This window comes from Diadema antillarum, unplaced genomic scaffold (assembly GCF_040938485.1).
Source record: "Diadema antillarum isolate AM-2024a unplaced genomic scaffold, OU_Dant_1.0 seq00001391_RagTag, whole genome shotgun sequence".
NCBI classification, from domain to species: domain Eukaryota; kingdom Metazoa; phylum Echinodermata; class Echinoidea; order Diadematoida; family Diadematidae; genus Diadema; species Diadema antillarum.
The window spans coordinates 722,756-748,047 of NW_027272146.1; the positions used below are offsets into that span (position 1 = coordinate 722,756).

At 38.1% G+C, this 25,292-nt stretch overlaps 1 protein-coding gene across 1 annotated transcript in view; it reads right to left on the reverse strand.

Annotated features, from left to right (window-relative positions):
* LOC139708945 (uncharacterized) overlaps positions 1 to 25,292 on the reverse strand; it is a 206,720-nt gene that overhangs the window by 172,495 nt on the left and 8,933 nt on the right. The window contains exon 3 of the mRNA XM_071620914.1: positions 8,109 to 8,299. Coding sequence (XP_071477015.1) covers positions 8,109 to 8,299 — 191 coding nt within the window. The remainder of the gene's footprint in view (positions 1 to 8,108; positions 8,300 to 25,292) is intronic.

Here is a 25,292-nt window from a genome sequence, read left to right on the forward strand (position 1 = left end):
AAGAGCTGATTTCTCGGCTGGAGGATTCCGTGTAAAAAACGGAACACGCCGTAATATCAGCATCAGAAATGAAGGGGCGGGGCAAGTTTTATGGCCGTTGGGAGATGACATGGTTTGCCCAACTCCGATAACTACAAACATGTTATAGAAATCAGAGCAGGGATCAAATCACTTCCACTCATAGAGCAAAGTGATTAAGTTAATTTTTGAGAATACTCAGTGGCTCAGTAAGGAGGTGGTGGGGTGCATGGTTGCCCCCATTTTCCACCCACCTGCGTCCACCTTGTTTTGGAGTGGTAGACCCCTCCACGCTGTTGGGTTTGATGATGGACGTAATAGAGTGATGCGACAAACTCGGAGTAAATTGCCTCTACTTCGTGGGAAGGTAATGCGTCCCTGACTGCTATAACATGTGACAACCTTGGGTGTTTTTCCCTCTCTCTCTCTCTCTCACTCTCTCTCTCCCTCATTTTAGAAGGGGCAAGAGCAAATTCGGTCACTTTGAGAGTGAGACACAGATTTACATGCAGCGATCAGCACGAGCGCCCCTACCGAGAAAAAGGAAATTGATTAAAGGAAGGTATCTTCTATATATAAGTACAAGGAGTGATAAAAATATGGATTGAGTTTCAACAAAGTCCTTCCATTCTTCTTTTTTTTTTCTATTGATAATAATGTATCGGAAACTTTGTCCTCATGGAAAACCCAGATACTTAGCCATGTCAGATTATGTGAATCCATTTCATTAATGCGAGGGCTGCTTTTTTGTGAACGAATGGAATGTAAATAAATTTCAACTGAATTGAAATTGAAATTGAAATTGAAATTGAATTGAAAGCAAGGGAAGCAGCAAAATTCTGTTCTCGGGACTACATGTACCTCGTTGTAGATACCGTCTCGTTCATGTGGACCTGACGTAATTATAAAGTGATAAAGTGATAGTTATGTTTATTCATATTTTGTATTGTGCAATCGAGTATGTGTGCCTGAAGTGTTATAAAATTCAACTACAGCACGAAGGGACGATTGGCATTTTCCACAACTGTAGATGCAAGTATAACAGAATAACTGTACTGCTAAAAAGTGCCTGGAAATTATGAAACTTTGTAAACTTATTGTGTAGGCATACACATGCTATTTATAATGACCCAATTTGATGCATGTACCAAATTCACAATTAGCTCACAAGGATGCATTTAAAACGTTTGCATTCTCAGTTTCCTCAATTTTTCATATTTTTTTCTACTTGTTCAATTTCTGTTATTCAGGCCAAGTTGGGGGGGGGGGGGGGTCGCCACTGTCTTAGTAAATAAAACGACTTGACCGTTGATTTTATTTCATTATTGTGCTTTCTGATGGTTGATTGTACGACTATAAATACTTTTTGTAGTAATGCTTGTAAATCAAAAATATTCTGATATTTTATGAATGAAATCGTATGGGGACAAGGCCTTTATATAAGGCATACAAGCATAGTCTGTCTGTCCGTCTCCTAACGCTTTCAAATGCAATGTATATCATTTGTGATGTCATATCGATGGTTATTATTGGGCTGTTTTGATAATTATCTTCTCTGTCATATGGTTTTGTATATACGTTCTGTATTATGGCTCTTTTTTATTTTTACTGAAAATGTAGAATAAACGAAAACCAACACCGAAACCGACGACTATATGACGACGACTATAATCTATGTTTGACCATCAAATATTAATGTTGACAACACAAATATCTTTCAACTCAAACAAACATACAAACAAACAAACAAACAAACAAACAAACAAACAAACCTGCAACAACCCCGTTGCTTCGATCTGAGCGAATGCACCTACGGTTTAGTGTGTGACGATTCACCTGTTAAAGACTTATTTGGAAATCTTGTATTCAAACGGAGAGAGAGATCTTTCGGCACAAAAGATTGATTTTCCCCGCGTTATGTTTTACGACCATTTTCAGATTAGTTTTCAGACGAGTGATACTAAAATGGTATAACACCAGACAGTGCTTAAAAAGTACTTGTTTGGCGCAATCAGCAAAGAAGCGATATTTTCCCTCGGAATGCAATGCCTGTCGACAGTTTACTTGGTATCACCAAGGAGCTTCTGCTATACTTTTACATGTGAAGTTATAATTTTTTTATTGTCATTTTGTCCATATACACTTTAATTAATGCACAAGTAAGTCCATTATCTTTTTTAAATGGTAGAACTTTAAGAAACACGTAAACTTCATTGATATGGTAATATAATATGCAAACGTGTAATGTCAAACTACATTTTGCCATTATGTATTTTATGAATTATGTACATACACAGGCATAGTATGCGTATATACATCATAATAAGTATATAAGCTATTTCACAAGTAACGAAGCCAAAGAACCGGGACAAGGCGACCAGCATTTTAGTGTTGAATCTGTGTTTGTTGAAGAGAACATTTAGTTTCTCTTCTCAACCTTTTGGCTAAGATCATGTGTAGTCGTTTCCAATAAAGACAAGCATCTGTTCGAGTTTGAGAGATCTCATGCATAGTCGGTACTATCGCTTTCAGATCAATTTCTGTCAATTTTCCATTATCGTTTTTATCTTAAATTCTATATTGTAGTTGATGTTACCGCAGGTGGTGAGAATTCTCCGGATGCACTGAATCTTTTATGTCAATGACTAGAGATACTTAATGAACACACTGTGATAAAATCAATCACTAAAGATACTTTTATGAACACACTGGAATAAAATCTATGCAGAATGTACAGTCACTTTATGAACCCCTGTCATTATTCTCCACTTCGTCTACTAGTATGTCAGGGAGGCCATGTACAAAAATACCCTATAAATGTTAGCTTGTTATGAGCATGGCACAACAGAAGGGCGACACTTTCTGGACTCATAATCTCGATGGAACAAACGTTGAACAAACACACGAATCTGCTGACAAGAAAAAAAAAACAAACTAAAATAAGCCTCACAAAGTTTGCCAACCCTGCTGGAATGAACACAGCGTCCCACAGTGTGAAGCAAACTGTGAAACACAGTCATGACAGTGTGAACACATTGTGAACACAGTGTACAATCTCTTCACATTGTTGAATTCCAGAGATTTAACATCGTGAACACATTTTGAATCGTCAATTCACAGTGTGAAAAAAGAACATCACTATAAGAACACGCTTTGAAAATCACACCACAGTATGAAGCATCCTCACACAGTTAGATTCGAACGTTTTCCCATAGCCGATTGAGGGTGAAAACAATCATGATCGCACTGTAGGACACTGTGTTCTTTCTAGCAGGGAATCTATTGCATATAGGATTTACCTGAACAAGCCATTTTATTTTTCATATTTGCAATATAATATGATTTTTCATCACGGTGGCGCATCAACCACCAAAACGAAAGTCGCTTGAATGTATTATTTACATTGTCTCCATATATATAAATATGAATAAATCAATAAATATTGTATGTATGTATATGTGTGTGTGTATGTATAATGATATGACAAGGTAGCTATCTACAGACATGTGTATCGTTTTCTGGTGTGCACATGTATACGTGCAAATGAGTTACCTTCCACATATCATCACTCACGTTGTGGAGTAAGAAAATGACACGAAATGTATTCATCATGAAGGTGCCTGTCAGCGAGAACATCTGCTATTCTTTTTAATTCTCAACTTTTAATAACATTTATTCAATTTCGCCCACCCCGTCTTTCAATGGCAAACTCAACGACTCGAGACCGTTTTGGGGGAACCGCAGACGAATGAACAAATCGAGAGAGATTGATTGTGCGGGCGCTGGGCCGGTGCTTCCTAAAAGGGTGAGGGGTTTCCGATTAAAGGGGAAAGACAGCGGCTGTGACCATTGACGAGCCCGGAAGAACGTTGACGTCGTATACTAGGAAAAGCTGTGAAGACAATTTACCAGGAAGAGCGTATCTGAAAACCGTGCAAAGAGAAACTGAGCTGGACATTGTTTTGCCACAATCGGCAAGTGAAAGACCATTTCTTATGTGTTTCGGGGAAATATATTATGGTCACTCATAGATGGAACGTTTAGACAATAATTATAGAACATATCTGTATATCATATATATATATATATATATATATGCATAATTACTCTCAGTATTGACAGCATGATACATTTCTGGAGTTATTTTCTCCTATTACTGATAATACATAAATGTATTATTTGAACAGCACGTCGACTATACGAATTGCTACACATTATATATAGTTTTATAAATGTGCATATATGTATATATTTATATACATCATATATATATATATATATATATATATATATAATTTTCATAACTCTTTCGGCGTTTAAGCCGGCATGACTTTTTCAACACTTCCAAGAGACACAATTCAATCACCCCCCCCCCCCAAAAAAAAAAAAAAATCGAACGAGTTACAATGTACTATTGTACGACATGCATTAACAAAGTAGCTTACATGCGCGCGCGCACACACACACACACACACACACACACACCACTAGAAGTGCTACCTAAAGCCCATGAAACTGCAAGACTGCAATGTACTTCACAGAGGTCAATATATCGGGCAGTCGTCAGGTGTATTTATCTCTTTCTCGATAGGAACCGAGGCACTATATACACATGGTTTGTGGAATATTGTTAGAATTTGAAAGTTTCACAATGGTTTCCATTTTCAGATGGTCGTTTTCCAGTATGGGCATATTAAGCAAAAAAAAAGGGGGGATGAAGTGAAACAGAGATGGTCATAAATATTCCCACTTCTTGAGGTATGAATCAATAAGCGTCAAATCCTTAATTACACGGACTTTGATCATCACTGTAAGGTACAAGAATAATCATAGAGCAGCTATAATAGCAGAACGTTTATAATTGTTTGTTGCCTAAAGCTGTCGATACGACAAATGCTGCTCTGGTCAGATGGTAAGATAATCAGTGTCCCACAGTGTAAGAACCACATTGTTAACACATTGTGAAATCTTTTCACACTGTTAAATTCGAGCGTTTTAACAGTGTGAACACAATGTGGGTCGTCAATTCACAGTGTGAAACAAAGCATTACTATGTGAACACTCTGTGAAAACCACACCACTCAGTGTGAAATCATCTTCACACTGTTAAATTCAAGCGTTTTCACATAGTCGACTAAAACTATTATGAACACACTGTAAACACATTGTGAACACACCGTGGGACACTGTGTTATTTCCAGTAGGGATCATTACAACATTATAGCTATCACTCACTACTATAGAGGTGCTTCTGCTATTGCTATTGCTATTACCAGCACAGCCGCTTTTACAAATACGGTCACAATTAACTGAATGCTACAACTGTTATCAATCAACTCTTTTTACCAAACCATTTTTGTGTTGATACAACTATTATCACCTTTTAAGGAATGTAGTACGGATTAACTAATCGAATGACTGTCAAAATGAATATATCATTTTCACGTTCATGTACATTACTCTCTTACATGTCGAATAAACATCTGCCGAAAAAAAATCGTCACATTAACTTTCCAGCTGCTGAAAACGGGCAAGCTGGTCTATAAGGAATACTGAGTACATGTACAGGAAAGCAAAAAACAAACAAACAAACAAACAAACAAACGCAGTTGTCAAATGGACATGAGAGACCATTCCAATATCTGTGGTTATTTCTTTAATTCTATACGAAACTAAGACAATTAACAGAACAAGCCGTTTGGTAAGCATCTGCATGGTCTCAATCTGGCTAGATTTCTTCCTCTTCCCCCCCCCCCCCTCTCTCTCTCTCTCTCCCTCTCTGCTACCCATTCTCTCTTGGTTTCTGCGACATACTGTCTACATCTAAATTGATAACTTCTGGGGGAAAGAAAAAGCCGAGTAAATATCAGCTCCGACACAGATACCTGCTAAGCAACGACGGGATTTGTTTTGAGAAGTGCTCACTAATGATTAGCATTACGGGAACATGCACGCACACACGCACGCACATACACACACACACAAACACACACACACACACACACATACATACATACATACATACATACATATTTGTATGTGAGTTTTTACTCAAATGCACATTTTAGTGTGTATATCTATATTATCCTCATTTTCAGTCTAATCATTACTTATGAGTTCGGCTCGTATAATGACTAAAATCTCAGCGTTAGAGTATCTGCGCCCTGAGTAAATAGCACGGTTGTTTGCACTGAAGCTGCTGTTATCTTGGCTGCGCAAAAACTAATGAGCACCTAGCTGGAAGTTTAATATCTGCGTGTGTTTCTCCTAGTACGCAATCGTTAAGTTTTCACCAGCAAGTCAACACGTGCATAGATATAACAAATTTAGAACACTGTTTACAGTGGCTAGTCTTAGGTGCGTGAGTGTATGTGTGTGTATGAGCGCCTCATTAAGAAGTTTCATATACACGCAATACATCTTCTACAGTATATGAATATATATGATACATAATTTATGTGTTTATATTATATATATCTATATATATATATATATATATATATATATATATATATATATTCACTCATTCATTTCATCATGATTTGACCTTATAATAAACATGGAATGAAAGTATGCGTACTAGTATGTACTTATACCAACGTGCTGAAAGATGAATTACATTTTCATTTGAAAATTGAAAAAAAAAAATTACATACGACATTTATCATTCTTATGTAAAAATTGCGTATTAGTATAGTACCGGGTCCTTTTCAACCTGTCACAGTCTAAACAAAGAGACGAAGTCACCAATGACAGACCAATCAAGGCATATCATTATTACCCATATGCAGGGGGTCCTGGTGGACATTGTGTGTGTGTGTGTGTGTGTGTGTGTGTGTGTGTGTGTGTGTGTGTCAATTTATGCGCATATCATGTAGTCGGTCACTGTCTGTTTGCTGAAAACAAAAATATCCCTGAGTCTCATAAACATGTCAGAGAGAATCATTCTTAAGTGCGTGTTTAACGATATCCCATTTAGGAAAAAAAAAATGCGATCGAGGACTTTCGTAATAAATCATGGTAGAGAGAACCTCTCTCCTTCATTGTTTCTCATCCCTTGCAACATAAACGTATGATACAGTCCCGTTTGCAGACACACACACAACAGTCTAGATTAATAGAGGCTATACGTATGAAGAGCATGCAACCAAAAGGCGCTAAATCCATAGAAAAATGATGGATTTTGGAAACAAGCTCCTCATATACATTATATACATATATTAAATATATATATACATATATATATATACATTTATATATTCATTAAAAAGGTTTTCATTTTTCAGTAGTAAACATCATCAGCGGTCTAGATTTCTTCATTTACGATTTTGTTTACTGTCGTTCGATTTTCTTTTTTTCCCCACCTACTCATCTGGATTGGATATCACTATCAATAATATGTCATATTCTTGTATTGCTCTTCTGCATGCCCGATTTCAATAAAAGAAAAAGAAAAAAGATGTAATTGCATAGACTCCCACTCTTTGTTTGATGACTAGTTTATCAAATACGGGAAGATCGGAAAGAAACCAAGCCCCGACTTGCCGCTGAACATTGACGGCGAATATGTATACGCAGTAGTTATTAGATGATAGAAGGCCACAAAAAGAAAACGGTGATCCGAGATCATGTGTTACCGGTCACATCTTTTGATGTAGGGACCTGCTTGAAAATGTCATTGTGTTTTACGAACCAATCACCCTTGCATCATTGAGTGTAATATGCAAAATTACTACTCTGATTTTTTGTTATTTCATTATCAGAAGTAGATATAAAAGTAGCAAAAAAAAAAAACCCAACATTACTCTCAATGACACTGAAAACCATGATATTCCAAGAACGGGTGCCATTGACCCCTGACCCCACCCCACCCCCACCCCCACGCACACACACATATATATAAACGCCTACATACACATACCAAAAAAGGGGGCCTTGACACACAAATCAACATATAAACATTTATATATATAGATATGTTTGCGTTTTTAAATTCTTGGTTATTGAAAGCTGAAATTCAGTAGGTTCTTTGACAAAGTTTGTCAGTAATAACAAAATAGATAAAAACTGTGAAAAGAAAGGAACTTCACCTGAGTGAGGTTGGTGATTATTTGGCTGATGCTCTGACTGATTTCTTCGCCCAGGCTGTTGGCAAGCGTCAGCAGGCGTGGTACACAGTGGGGAAGGCGGGAGAGGAGCAGCGGAATGCATTCATTATTCACGGAAAGACTTCGTAGTGTCTCCACACTCTGCTCAGCGAGTAGCGCCTCGTAACACTCATCTGCATTGAAACATAGATAAAAAGAGTTCGGAGGCAAATCAATGTAAACAATGATACTGAGCAGAAAAGACAAAAACAACGACAAGATAATAATGCGCGCTGCGACCATGAAATTGTATCAAGTAACGGGTGCATGGACACAGAATACAATAATCTCGCCTCTGACCAACGTAAGACTGGTTGGTCATGCCCATGCTCACGCAATAAATGTCCCGTACCTTTCTCAAGGTCGGCGCACATGGTAGATAGCTGACTCTGTGATATTTTCATTGTTCATCAAACATGTAACGTGCAGAATGGTGTGGGAGTGACATTTCGATTTTTCCATACAAATTTAAAGAAGAAATCCACTCCAAAATTTTATCAATTTCATAAGGAAAAAAAAAATCCTTACAGAACAGCGCAAAATGATCAAAATCATATAAGAAATAAGGCAGTTATGACATTTTGCTATTTCACAATTTTTAGGAAAACACTTCTTGACCAGTCCTTATGAATATTCAAATCAGCAAGTTGAAGATGTCATGCTCTCGCAATTTCTTATTCATTCAAATACAGAAATGACACAAAAATCTCAAATTTCAGCTGTATAAATTTGAAACTTGCCTTAAAACCATGTCAAACCATTGTATAAGCTATATAAATATATTTTTTCCGAATGTCATTATGAAACATAGGCCTACATGAAAAAGTGTGAGGGCATGACGTCCTCAACTCACTCATCTAAATATTCATTAGGACTGGTCAAGACATTTTTTCCGAAAATTTGTGAATTTTCAGAATGTCATGAATTAGCTTCCTTTAATTTTTAAACCGATTTTGGTCATTTTTGGGAGGGCATATTTTTTTATTTATGTCGGGAATATTTTTTCTTTCCTTTGGAGTTTGTTCATTTTGGGGTGGATTTACTCTTTGAGCGTGCTTTAAATCATATCATGGATATCTTCGCCATCCTATAGTCTCCTTTCTTTTGTCCTTTTATTTTCATCATGTCCGTCTCTTCCCTCCTTCCTTTTTACGTCAACAGCAGTGTAACTGTTGTCCCCATAATACTGACACCTTTTTCTTTCCTCTTTTTTTTTCTAATCTTTTTTCACCCCGTTTCATTTCCTTTCTTTCACTTCGTTTTTTCCATTTTGTCTTCATATGTTCTTCTCCCACTGCTCTTTTTTTTTCAATGGTTCATATTTTCCAATGCTTCCTTTATTGATTTTTTTTTTCTTCATGTTAAAGTGAATAGTCTCCCAAACTAATGTTAGATTTTCAGATGTCATGGACTGAGAAAGACAGGGACACATTACATTATGTAGGGACGATTTTTATTATTGTTAAGGCGTGTTTCTACTATTGAATGATAGTTGATTGGAAAGAAAGCTGAATTTCCCTTAACCTTTACAGTAATGCGCCTCTGCATCTCTGTTCAAACTTTCTATGTCTATAGCAAAATAGTTATAGATTTCTTTGTGAGGAACCTGTACAGCCACAGATGTTAGCATTGAAGTAGGTTCCTCCTTTTGAACAATAATAATATAAAAAAAAAATCTTCGACTCAATCGAACAGCAGGGACACTTTGAAGTACTTATTTCCTCCGCTTACTTTGCTTCACCTAAATGTGTCTTCCAAATTGCATCCACTTCGCTTAAGCACGTGGGATACGCTGACGTCGTGACAGCTATGGTATACGCCGTCTGCTTCCAAAATTGATCCCCACGGTATAGCCCGTATATTGTTCATTGTCTGCTGTCTTCCAAACTTTCATGTGCTCGGTTTGTGCCATGTGTGAATGTCAAAATGTTCAAGCACATACACTGGTACATTCGGCACGTGGAAATGTAGAATTCTGTAATGTCATAGACGTGCAGTTGAGTTAATACACGTACGTGCGTCAATTCCGCATCGGTGTCATTAATTCTGATACGAGATTCCCTGAGAAACTTAACGCTGAAAATGCACAACAACACAACAGCTATCTACATCATTCGATGGCGGTCCAAATTCTTCTTTAGAAATTACGCCGATTTTCCTCACAAATAATGGATTGATCATACGGGCGAGTGACACCAAAATGAAATGATTACAAATGTCAAACAAACCACTTCCTTCTTAAGACGTGAACAAATTGAAAAAGTCCCACTGTAGTTTTCTTGGAGTTCTTTAGCTGCGTGTGAGTAGTAGTGTCTTCCAGAATCTTTGCAGAGATTGGCGATATATTTTGTCTACAATTCTCGGCTAATAATGCTGCATTGATGTTGGGAAATACGATTTATTGGGACATTTACTTTTGATACAATTATACACATCTTAGTTCTGCAAGTAACGGGTAAGGCCTATCAGGTTTATGATTATAATCGACTCTTGGAAATAATCGTATTTTTATATGAGATCTGCCTCTGCGTCTATATCACATGCAAATTGCATCAGAAAGGCGAAACGGCACTCTGTCTGAGATAATGTAAGACAGTGTATAACCGCCACCTATATATAAACAAGCTTTGATAGTGCATTAGACCTTTATGGACTCGAATAGCAGGGCATTTTGATGGCAGAGAAGGGATCTACGTATTGTCTCACAGCGGCGCATCGGCGTCTGCGTGATAACAGAGAGAGAGAGAGAGAGAGAGAGAGAGAGAGAGAGAGGGAGGGAGGGAGGGCTGGATCGAGCCAGCCTTTCCAATACAGACAAGTGAGAGGAGAAATTGGGGATGCTTTTAAATGAATAATTCATCACCGACAGCTAGCTACGAGGGACTTGTTGAAGCTTAGTTCACCTGCTCCAAACACCAAATGTTGTGAGAGGGAGGTTATAGTAGAGGTGGAAGTCGACTATTCATAGCGATGGATGATGCTGCATACAGTTGTAGTGGTAGAATTTCTAATTATAGCAGTGATTTTGAAGGAGTGGTGATTAGTTGCGGCAGTCTCGGTGACGATGATATCAGAGTTGGTGGAGAAAGCATGCAATGAAAGCAGTAATGTGGCAGCCATAGAGGTTTAAAATGATAAGTTACAGCTATAGCAATTGTGAGATTTGCAGCAACAGAAGTAGAAGGGGAAGAGGAGTAGTATATAGCAGTGTTCATAGCAGAGATAGAGGCAGATCTGAAAGAAGTAGCAGTCGAAGTAGAAATGAAAATAACAGTAATGGTAGCAGCACAATTGTATTGCTAATAACAATGATGACAGCGGTAGAAGTAGTACATAATATAGTACTATGATCATGTACCAGTAGTCGTACAAGAAAAGATAGTGGTATTGGTGGCATCAGCAAAAAATGAATAAATAAATAAATAAATAAAAATATAAAAAGAAATCTGTAACAATGATCATCAATCGTCATTAAGATAAGATAGTGAGTGCTGGAGGGTTGGAAATGGCACCATGGAGGACCAGAAGATACCGGATGTTGGTATACTAAACGTTGTTACAGCAACGGTGGTACTACTTATGGTGAAGGTGGCTTGTGCTTGTGCACCTGTGGAAAGATGCGCGCCGGCAGGTTGTCAACGGTTGTGGGCAAGTCGTGTTGTGTTTATATATATATTATGATGGTGCCGATGAGTCTTATTACCATCATTGGTGTACACACGCTTCTTTGCAATGACAATCCATTGGCGTATATACTCATCGTGTATCAGAGGAGGGATAGAAGAGTAGAAAACAGAACAAAACATAACAAAAGAGAATGTAAGAGAAGAAAAGAGAAGAGAAGAGGAGGACGTGGTGGTGGAAGAGTAGAAGAAGGAGTGGAAGGAGATAATACTGATGCGGGATTGATAAAAAAAGAAGGTTCTCATGCTATAGCATAGAAGAAGCATACAGAGCTGTTGTATAAACAGAAACTTGGTACAGCAGTTACGGTGGAAGAGGCAGCAACGGAGTTTCTTGCGGCTGTTGTTGATGATGATGTTACCGTAGCATCATCCCAATCTATATCACCGCACAACCACATCACGCACGTTCGTTCTCTATTATCAATGTGGTAAAAAAAAAATCATTTATTTACAAAATTGAAATATTTCAAAAGAAAAAAAAGAAGCAGTGATGACAGTATATATCACAGAGAAAATGTAATATGACGTCATTGATTTTGTCCTCTCGTCATTTTCAGGAAGAAAAGTGACGATTGCTCTCTCTGCTCTGTCCTGATAAGTTCCTTAGTACATTAGGGAGCGTTATTATGATATGATTATTAATCATGATCATGGATGTGATGTGGCATTTCATCAAATGTCATTGCATAAAAGGAAGAACCAAGCTGTAAGTACAATAGTAACACACCTGGTTTAAAAAAAAAAAATCCCGATATGATACGTAGCATCCCAAGTTCGTTGAAGATTTTTGCGTTCTTACATCCTCGGAGCCTGTGCAAGTTTATATTAAAGTAGATACTGAAATTGGAAAAATTACAATTGCCATTCCCTACCTTAATTTGACCTCTCGTTTCCATCTAGCATGTTTTCTAATTCAACTCCCTCCATCCGCATATCTCTTCTCCTATGCCTCCCTATCTCTCTGCCCTACTCTTTCCCTTTCTACCATCCCCATCACTACCTCCCTCGCCCCCTTCTCTCTCTAACCCCTATAGAATTGTTCTCTTTTGTACATCTCTGCTTGAACTCATCACTGGGGCTTATCTTCATGTAGCTTCATATCTTTACTGATCGAGCGGGAAACTGGAATAAAGAAGTAAAAAATATAATGCCCACATCTGGGATGACTGCCTCCATAAGCAAGCCTTCCTGTCTACCACTTTTCTCCCCTTTTTTTCGTATAAATGCGTAAGATTTACATGTGTACAGGTATATACATATCGTATTTATATGTTTTTTTTCTTGCTACAGTACGAGAATTGTTCTACAATAAACAAACAAATTAATCAAAATGTAAGGTGAGAGCCATGCAATGTACACACATACATACACGCACGTAAACAAATAAATAGATAAGTAAATATATCATGAAATATATTATGAATTATATATATATATATATGAATAGTACATCTCATCTCATGTAGGTACACACACACGCGCGCACACACACACAGACACACACACAGTTGTCACGTTTGCACTTTGTACAAAAGCCATGCCTCCATAACCATAACCGATAGAGCAGAAGAGCATTGTTAATATTGCCATGAGAATCCACGATGAGAATACAAAAAAAAAATTCACGCACAAACAAACATAAACACCGAAACCCGTCAAATAAAGGAATACAAACAATAAAGCAGGAAGAAACTGTTTCACTCGACTGTTAAAATGTAAACAATGGCTGCTTCTATAAACAGAGTCAAGCCCCCTAGTTGTAAAACTTACCATTCTATGTGGCTATTTTAGTTTGCCGCCAAACCGCTGGGAGGTGTACGCGAGGCTCAAGTCCGATAGATTCAAAACGACGCATTTTAAGAACAGAGGAAAAAAAGGTACCAGCCTTGCATCGGAAATGTGCATGATACCGTAAGGCAATCGACACCGCAATTAGACAGTGCTTTCCCTACGGGGACAGTGACTTTGTCTTTCGCCCATTTCTTTTGTTCTGTCCTCTTTTTTATGCAACGTCTGCTGTACTGAGGGGGAGGCATAACGAAACAACTGGTATTACTGGCATGATGTGCGCCAATAAAGTGGACTACGTCAGCATGTAATTCCGCCAGAGATAGGCCGCGAGGATTCGTCTAAAATGTCACTGATAAGCCCGACTTGCTCTCGCGTTTCATTCCTCCCTGTTTGATGCCTTTCCCTCCTCGCCCATGGGCGCGGGAAAGAAAAGGAAGGAAGAAAAAAAAAAGCAGAAATGGTAGGCGACGATAGACAGGCGGACTATCAATGCACGGTGGTTATAATAGATGGCAAAAACAATATGATACATGTGTCGCCTTGATCCCCGAGCGAGCTTATCAGCGCCGCGCGTAATTCAATAAACGTGGTCTCCGTTGTTGCTACCAATTCTTGCTTGTTTCACGTGATGTTTCGCGCCACACACTCCTTGCCCTGGTACCGCATGCGTGCGTACTTAACACGTCTGCATAGTTACCATCACTCAACCCCCCTCCTGTGTTTCCCCTCATTTCTTTTTCCTTTCATCGTTTTATATCATATCGATCCCTCTACTGAAGTTCATAACTCATCAGAGCGAATAGATGGAACAACCTGCGACACCAAAATAATCTCATCAGTTATCATAATACCCGACGTTGATGTTTTATACATGTGAGAGCTGTCTCCGTGAATTTTAGACATCTTTGCTTATCTTCTCCCTTTTTTATTACTGAAACAAAAAGCATGGTGTTCGTGCTGCTTTTTAATGCACTATTTTCTTCAGATTGCTTCTCTCACTCTCTCCATGTTCTTGGGTTACACGATAAAGTCAAATCTAGGGCTCCTAATAAACGAATAATGCTGAACGCTGTCTTCCTTTAACGTTTTCCTTGATGCATTTTTGTTGCAAGTATGGCGAGACAATATCGATTCTTTTTTTGTGTGAGCATGTATGTGATCGTAGCCTTTGTGAGCGTGTGTGTGTGTGTGTGTGTGTGTGTGCGTCTACTTTCTTGAAAGCCTATGCAGTACCTACATGAAGTCACAGACATACATATCTGTACATTATCTATATTTATTTACCGGTAGTATGTATGTACAATTATTGCTAGTTATTTACATATTTACATAATGATTTTGTGTGCATGTACATAATATAATCACAATCATAGATAAATGAATAAGAAAGATTGATACGCAGTGATATAGATAGACAGATGAAAATATAGACGAATAAATAGATAGATAGATAGATAGGCAGATATATAGATAGATAGATAGTTAGATAGATAGATGAAAGTGAAGATAAACATTAAAAAAACTACAAACCAGAATGATTTCGTTCAGTGATTTGATCAGTTGACTTATTCACTGGGAGCATCTCATTGAAACTTGCGGAGCTCCATCAAACTTGATGATTACAAATTAAGGTTAAAATGGTGTAATTACGTTTGAAATAAAAAAGTACTTTTGCATGCACTGAGTGCTTCGTTCATAACGTTTTGCTCAGTGACGTAACCTCAGCACTAGCATTTTCGATGTATACGATGCAGGATGGGCACCTTTTTGTTATGTGCAAGTGATGACATTATATGCATGATTAACGATTGGTTTAAATCTTCATTTGATTCCTTCCTCAAATATCGAATATGGAAACCACTCGGGTCTGTCCTTCGTGTGTCAGTTTAAATAAATTTAACTTTTCAAATGGTTATTACGTGAAGAATGCAACAAGACAACATAGTGGTTATACCCTTCTCTGCTCACTCCGGTCCTTTGCAGTCTGCGGTCGGGAGTGAATAACATTTTCAATACCAATCACGCAAATGCTTTATAGTCGTTGTCCATCATCCACATCTTAAACGGAAATCATAAACGGAAATAATAAATACTTTAATGTCAGAACAGGGGCTGGAGGAGGTCAATCCAAAACAAAAGCTGACCATGGCCAGACAACTCGGATATGCCCACGGCGGGGTCGTGTAGCATGCACGTAAGCATATAACATAAGCAATATGCATTCATTTCTCCGTAAAGGCGACATTACAATAAATATCTTCGGCGCATCGTGCAAGACAGCAGTATGAGATTCATCAAATTCGACCTCGCAGAAGGTCATTACTCTACTTATGACCTAACGAGCTATCCTTTAAAGGTAGTGTTGCATGATTTATCATATATCACAGTTTCGTTCAGAGTAAACGAGCTTAAACTCAATTCTCATCGTTTCGACAAATTTTGATTTGAATACTTAACAGCTAATACGTCCTTGCGGAGTGAAAATAATTGTATTTGTTGTGATTATCATTCGCTTCTGAGCTTGTGATTGGAGCGTTGTCCGTGATACGGAAATGGAAACATCCTTTGCTTCGACAAGTTGTGTAAGTGAGACTTAATCACTGTGAAATTGCATCCAAAATAGCTACATATACAGCATAATAACATCGTTCAAAAAGGACACATTTACCAAAACAATATACTTGACGCATTGCAAAGCCTGCCAGGAAAAAAATGCCGTCCGCTACAACTTAAAGGTAATTGTTGTTTTTTCCATTTTGTCCACTCGTCCAGTGAAGTGCATCATGGTTATATCATCATCAACTATAATACGCAAACATAAATTGTCACTTTCGTAAGAACCTGATTTTTGCAACCCCGCGGCATGCTTGTTTTGCTCAGTGTCCTGCGTGCAGTTTATTGAATTAATGTCAATAGTGTCTAATGGGCGATATTCTGCAAATCATAACTTGTACATCCGTGATGAACAGATATTTTAGACAGGTGCGCTTTTACTTGTCACGTAATTTGCACCTTCCAGCGTTTGTTTGTCTATCTGTGTGTGTGTGTGTGTGTGTGTGTGTGTGTGTATGTGTGAGTGTGTGTTTGTGTGTCTATCTTTGTCTCTGTCTTCTGTCTCTCTCTCTTTCGTTTGTAATACAGGTGTTTCCGAGAAATATGCTAACATCGCTGGCAGGTATACGTTCATTCATTTATTTTTTACTCTAACGGTCAATATTTTTGAAGTAACAGTTGTGAAACGGAGTGTGTATACATGCCCCGTTCCTGCGGTGGTACTTTTATTTCAAAAAGTAATAGCAAGAATTACAAGAATGATAATGATAACATAAAATATAAAATAAAAGAATAAAATCAATGAAATCAATAATTATATATTTATCTTTTTTTGTCTAGCATGCAGACCCCAAGACTTACGTATAGTCCTATAACTAGTCAACACTGACTCCCACGCTCTTGCAATTCTGAATACTGACTCACGCAAGAGCAGCACGAAAAAAAAAACCGTGGAAAGAATAAAATGTAACGAATCGGCAGAGGGGGAGCTATGTCAGTGGTGAAAATTGTGAAAATCCGAGTATTAGAGGCTCTTTAGGAGCGTTAAAGGGTAATTGCTCGCTCGATACCCAACATCGGATTACGTGATCGGAATATCAATCAAGATGGCCTGATGAATGGTGCATAGAAGGATCTCCATACAACTCGATCTACAAGCGCCACTATACGTGCTTGCACATTATGAGCGTACGTTGCAATCTGAACTTTTTAGGTTGTCGGGTTTGTTTTTGTGGTTTTTTTATTCGTTGCTACTGTTATGTTGGTTTATTTCCTGTTCTCCATATATTACAGCTACTTTTCTTGAGAAATGATGCCCTTTTAGCTGATTTGTTCAGTATTAACAGTATAAACGGCATAAGGAAAAATCCAGCGACGGAAACAGTTAGACGTCATTTTGTTTTTGGTTTTTAGTTGGTGATTTCTCCTCTTTTTCTTTCTCATTCTCTTCTCCTTGTTGTGTGTGTGTGTGTGTGTGGGTGTGTGTGTGTGTGTGTGTGTGTGTGTGTGTGTGTGTGCGTGTGTGTGTGTGTGTGTATGTGTGCACGCACGCTTGTCCAGGAGCACTTGCGTGCGTGCAGAGTGTGTGTGTGAGTGTAACAGCCTGTGTTTGATTTTGTTCCGGGGAGCCTACTCTCACAATTATACATTCTACTTCTATGTAGGTTCCCTCCACACATAATTTTATTTATCCGTCATGAATGTACCCTTGTGAGTGACTTCAATTGATTTTGAGCAATGTGAATGCTATTTGTATACACTGAACTCATAACTTAAAATTCATGTGTTACTTTACATTGTCATGGATGGATGTTGTAAACACAACACTGTATGATTTGTGTGGAAACTTGATATACCAAATGAAATGAAATAAAATAAAATGAAATAAAATGAAATGAAATGAAATGAAATGAAATGAAATGAAATGAAATGAAATGAAATGAAATGAAATGAAATGAAATGAAAATAAATTAAATTAAATTAAATTAAATTAAATTGAATTAAATTAAATTAAATTAAATGTCATTGAATCCTAAGTCTGAACCCTCCCTTGGGTCAAAATGTTATTAAAGGAGAAGCTGATCAAGACAAACATACTTCAGGCATGTTGAGTGTTTTATTCTTACTATTGTCATGAGGAAACACCTGCATATCACTTGTATTGTATATTACTCATGGTCATTATTGAGGTCTTTTGTTGTCATTGGCTGATGTTGTTCTTTCAGTTTAAACCTCATGCATTTTTATACAATTGGTGTATGCATACATACATACATAGGGCCTACTCGTACATACACATATACACATACATACATGCAATACACCAACCATAGGTGTATATATGTGTCTCTTTACGCATATATAAAAGGTATTATTTTGTATGTATACTATGCATGTACGTATGTATATGTTAGACAAATTTACGTGTGTTTGTGTGTATAGGCCTAGGCTATACAATGCATACGTGTGTATGTCTGCATATAACCTAGTTCCAGAAACGGGCCTTAGTCAATCGGCTTAATATCACTCTATTACTCTACACTTTATTCCTGCACAGCCTCCGTTTGGCATGCTATGAATCAATTTAAGATTTATGTGCGTCCTAACCCAATTTTGTGTCATCCTTGGATGCTCCCAGTTAATGTTTTGGTCTCTCTACCGTTTTCCCCCTAACGGGAAATTTACAACAAAGCCTTTGAATAGCAACGCTAATTGAAACATTATGTAATGATGAGATCCCTCTGTCATCTTCTGTCTGTTGATGTCTGTCACCCCTACTTCCCGTTTCATTCCCTCTCCATCTCCAACCCCCCCCCCTTTCTCTCCCTCCCTCCCCCCTTTCTCTCTCTCTGCAGATACATTTGTGATGAGGGAATGACGTGCGTTACCAGAACGTCATGGGGTGGAAGAAAATAGAAAAGAAGAGGCCCTGATGGGGGTGAGAGAAAGCCGGCGAGGATTATGAAACTGACACACGATGATATCATCGATGGGAATGTTGTATAAAGTAGCATCAATAGCTATGACGTCAGCGAATGATCAAGAAGCCCCCTTCAGAAGTCCTCCCTACCTGGAATGGTGTACAGCGTCATCCCGGGTCGACGCTGCCTGGGTCTATACACCTTCTGTGATGGACCTTCCATGCCGGTGGAATCCATCGTTAACTCCAACAAACCCGAAAGCACAGCATCGATATCGGCATTCCGTGGAAGAGGTATTTAATAGACAATACTACCACGTATAAGACGTCCAGTAGGATACAGAGCTGAAACGTCACACTTGATTTCACTTCAATTGAAAATCCACGTGATTTCCAAAATACTTCATCAATACCTTGATGCATTCTGCTTCTTCTTGGTTATGAATATTTGAAACCTCTTGAACCTCTTTTTTTTTTGTCTAATGATAGGAAATATGCTTCGAAAAAAAAAATGGAATAAAAAAATGAAGAATATCGTCAAGCCTCCCCATCAGAGACTAATAGCCAACTTCTTAACCTGTTGCGTTACACCTCCAACGCCTTGTTTGAGAAGATGACAAACTGCGTGGTTAACAAAGTGGCAAAGGAGGGGTGAACATCACACGTTATCATCCTCACCGACTCATCAGATCGCTATGCGAAGCATACTTTAGAGTATACACTACTTTTTAAAGTTTACTCGAGAGCTCTACTGTGGCTTTGAAGAACCGACAGTAGTAAACTTAACGAGGGATTTGTTCTACTAAGTTACCGAAATTCCGAATCTATATTGATGTGTTTGCCACACTACCAAGACTGTATCATTGTTTGGCAACATGTTACTTGGTTACTTGTTCTTCATCTGTTTTCTCAAGGGTTCGGCATTATTTTGACATCACAATAACCCAAGTTTCTCAAAAGTGAGCTTGAAACACAAGTTCATGTCTTTGTTTAGACTATTTATATCGTTTGCTGCTTGCTTCTTTAATATACTATTTATAATAACACTGACAGGCACTTACACGTACCTAGAAACTACCTCGCGTTTGAAGAAAAAACAACAGATCTCTGTTGTGTTAAGACACGGTTGCCTTTCTGGCATTTGATTTCTACAATCTCACTCAGCTATGTAGCATTTCCGGCTATTAAGTTCACGGCGAAGCGAATGCTCTACTTCTAGCGTGTTTTTCACCATTAATATTTCGGCCTCCATTATACCGTCTTTCCCAATAATGACCTTGCCCCTCTTGAACACTTAAAAAAAAAGCACACATAATCATACAAGTACCCGTTATACCATCACACAAATACGAATACGCACAACCGCAGATACATACACTAACACACACGGAAATAAATAAAAAAGAAAACTGACGCCATAGGCTCAGCCAACCCCTGGATGTGATTCTGCAATTGATGCAATACGTGAATAGCAATGCGTGCGGAAATTCGGTGAGGTCTCTGCCTCATGTGTACACAGGCTCCACCGTTGCTAGGCGCGGTTGTTAGGATGACGATGGTAGAGTGGCGATTCCCCCTCTCCGCTCCCTCTCTCTCTCTCTCTCTTTGTCACTTCAAATCTCTCTATCTTTCTTCCCCTTCTAACAACTTGTTTGCCATTCTCTTTTACACTTTGATCTATTCATGGAGCACGCGATATGCGGAACAGAGAACGAATGCTGGGCAGCTGAGCACGGTTAATCTGTCGGGTGTCGCGAGAAATTGAAAATAAACAGGGAGGCTGACCGAAATTGCCATTTTGTGGTTGGCATTGCGAGATGACACCAAGCAGGCAACACGAGATGTCGAAAATAAAAAAAAAAGAAGCGCGGTAAAGCGTTCGCACGTTTGAAGTCTCTTATCATATTTAATCCGTCGATTTGGTCGCCCATGTATTTGAACAAAAGCCGTGATGAAGAACGTTCTGTAGGCAATTCGGACGAATTTTTATCTTTTTTTGGGGGGGGGGGGGAGGTGGGGGATTGCGACTTCCCCATCCATACCTCATGTCTTTAAAAAATCATAACCCTTATAAAAGGGAATTCTATTTTTCTTTTCTTTTATCGTGTTGTCTCATTCCTCTAATTACTCGCAAAATGTCATTACGTGCATCGGCCAAAAACATACATCGTCTCCTCCAACACTAATTTGAGAAAGAAGAAATTGTTTCCGCAGAAAGGATGAATGTAATGATTGATACTCACTGATGACAACAGCATTAATACGCGACAGCACATCACCTGATAAATGATCACGCAAACTGGAGAAGGGGATTTGCCACACACACACACACACACACACACACACACACACACACACACACAGCAACAAGACAAAACTAAAAAGGGATTATCCGTTGCTATGGAAGAGAGACATAATTCTGTTGCAGTAATGAAATGAAAATTGCGAGTAAACAAGGGAGATATTATTAGCCAAGCTATTGGATTTATTACTTTTTGTTTCTCATCTGCGTAAGCGTTACTGTCGCCACGGAATTAAATGTGCACCGCGAGCCACCATTTTCACTAATCTACTGATAAACGTATTAGTCAACAGTCGGTAGTTAATGTTAAAGGAGACCTCCGGATGATTTTCAGATTTTTACATTTGAACAACCATAAATTAGTTATACTGAGGACAGAGTTTCAGAATTTGTGATAATTGGGATAAAGAATGAGAATATTTTCAAAATTTAGAACAACTTGCAATGAACAAGGATGATGACATGGCAGAGTCACCATAAGAATGCATGAGTTAGGGCTTGAGGAAGCAGAACAAAAGAAGAAGGCATGCAGCATAGATTATGCACAGGTGAACTGGCAAGCAAGCGGTATTGTAATGGAATTACACTGCGACATTTCTGAAATATGTGAACCTCCTATGTCATCATCCTTGTTCAGTGTAATTTGTTTAAGGTTTTTCAAAGTATTGTTTTCTCTGCTCAAGAACCACAATGAATTCCACAAATCTGTACATGGAGTTGTCGATTTACGTACTACATGATGTGAAATTATGAAAATCGTCTGGAATGTCCCTTTAATGTGCAGTCTACTGCGGACAATGTCTGACTATTCCTATACACAAAAGAATAGTCTTCTCTTATTTACGTTGCTATGTTCTATCCAGAGTTGATCAATGTCATTTACCTACACGTTTTTTAGAGAATGTAAGAATTGTTCATGCTTTTCAAGCATACTTTTGTTTTTTTGGTTCCAGTGTATAAACTTTCAGATGAAAGACGAATTGTCCCACTTTACAAGTTCGTCTTAGAGTGACAATCAGGGTTTCATCTGATCCCGAATATGCAAAATTTCAGCATTCTGATGAGTCTTTTAGACAACAAGGTCCAGAGCCTCGCACCATTGTTCATCAACAGTGATACCAATGCCAGAAAAGTCCCAGAACCTATAGCAACAAGTTATCCTGTCTGGTGGCGGTTAATCATCGAACACTTAAATAGATTGTCGTATAGGACGTCGGCTGAACAAGTCCGATAGTCCCACAACACAACATCAGCACTTTCTTGATTTCCCGATTTTTCTTGATATATATTTTGCATATTTCAATTGTATGATTAGATTTTGTATTACGTACCCATACCTTTAAGAAATTTTGCTTTAAAGATGCGCTATGTACTAATAAAATTGGATTATATGTACCAGGAAGAATTGAGAGAAAAAAAAATCTTAGAGAAAACCCTTGTGATATTTCAATGTTATAGTTTTATATCAAAACAACGTTTAGGACCTCCAAGTGGATTGCACCGCACTTTGCATTTATACCACTTGAGGGCCTTGACTTCACATTTGACTTCATGTTGTTATAGCTATAACATGGACATGGTGGATGATATTAATATCCTGACTGGAGGACTTTTGTCTTTGTTCTTCAATACAAGTTTATCTCCTGACATGCCTGATTTCCTTTTTTTATCTCTTTTGTATTCTTTGCGTTTTGTAATATCTCTACAGTCTGCAAGATGTTCTGAGGAGACAATTACAGTAGAAGGGAAGAGAATCGAAAATACGCTCTTCAAAACTTTCTATTTCAACCTCAGGTAATGAAGGGAAGTAAATGGAAAAAAAATGGACAAAAGTGGAAAGTTTAATTTAAATAAAGAAAAGAGAACAATGCCACAAGACCAATGATGGTAACGCCAATTAAACACACACGCATATACGAAAAGAGATACATGGGTTATTTGAGTTCAAAATGGCAAGATAATTGTTCCTCAGACATCAAGTGTCCTCCGGTGATAGTATGCTGTTTCTAATGGCTGTAACGACGTGAATGGACTTTCTAAAACCCATTCATGCGTGCACGTCTGCAAAATGACCTTTATCTACACACTGGCAGATTGCACAACTATATACAAAACGGTTTATTGTGATCAAATTTTGTTGATTTTCACATAGCGTTTCTTCAACAATCAATATGAATATGCAACTGAGTGAGTTGATGATGTCATCGCCTCAATATTTCATTTTTTTTTGTTATTGTCTTGTTTAACTCAATATACCCCAGTCTCATATCCTAATACTGATCATAATTGTGAAGTTAATCAGACAAGAATAAAAAACACACATCTCAACCTTCACCCCTCTGATTGATATTTTCTTGCTTTCGTGAATAACACCATGTTTTACACTATCATAAACAGTCCCTCCCCCCCCCCCCACACACACACAAATGATTTTCGTTGGTATTTTTGCACACGATCAAAGTAAAAACAGTGAGGTAACGACATCATCTACTCACTCATGTTCATATTCATGATATCTGTTCAAGAACTGTTTTGCAAATGAAGAGCTTGCTTCCAAAAGGCGCTAAATCCATTGCCCAAAAAAAAAGATGGATTTAGCGCCTTTTGGAAGGAAGCTCTTCAAATACTCGTGAAAATTCACGATTTCGTAACTTCCCCAATTCTTCCCCAATTATGATCAAATTTCCACAGCTGCGCTTTAAAAATTGTGGTCGTTTTCCATAGTGAATTTTAACGGGTCCGAAATTCCCCTGTTAAAAAAGAAATATACATATAAATGTATGTATATATATATATGTATATATATATATGTATGTATATATATATATATATATATATATATATATATATATATATATACTGTATATACATATATATGTTTGCCATGATATGATTTAATGTAATATAATATATACAAAATATATATAATTGACTATAAAATACGAATATCGCGAAACATCAGTATGATCTGGACGCCCTAACTTATATCTTTTTTTTTTCTTCAACCCCAGCCTCATCTCCGGCTCTCCCGTGTTATGTCCTCTTTATTTCCTCGTTGTACTTTCGTACAAGCGCCATGATATACGAGAAGAAGAAGAAGAAGAAGAAGAAGAAGAAGAAGAACGAGAGGGGGAGGAAGACAATAAGATAGCTATAGCAGACATGACAGGGAACTTACAACTCGCGGACAGTAAACGACAGTGGATCGCTGATGGTAAGTCATGCGTTTCGTTCACCCTGCAGCCGGAAGCCGCTGGAGATGGAAATGGCGGTAACGAATAGATAATGAATATAATGCGTCCCCCCATGAGTGAACGTGGGGACTTGGAAATGAGTGAGGAGGTGTGAAAATTCCTGTTAGTCTCTGACAGTCTCCTTCTCCTTTTATCTGTCTGTTCGTCTGTCTGTCTGTCTGTCTGTCTGTCTGTCTGTCTGTCTGTCTGTTTGTTTGTTTGACTACCCCACTCTGTCTCTCTTTTTGTCTATCTCCTTCGAGTCATCCCGTCTCCCTTTCTCTGTCAAAATGGCTTCTTCTGACGAGAGTTGTCAGTAAAAGGCTGAGCTGCGGCTGCCACCTTTTCTTCAACAAGAGTTCAATTTCCCTCGTTTGTTACACCAGGTTTTTTTTTGATAGAAAACTGTGCATTTACAACAAGTTTTTGCTCTTTGTTCCTGTCCTCCTTTACTTGATCCTTGCTTCTTTCTGTCACATCCACAATTTCCCTAATTGTCTAACCCATCGCTTGTCATCGAGTTAGAATACATGGACTTCAAACTTAACACGACAAAACTTCTATGATCAGTTTAATCAAGTTGCGCTGCGCCGATGCCCCACTTCATTAGCATAGGTAATGGACGGAAGTTGGCAGGCAGAG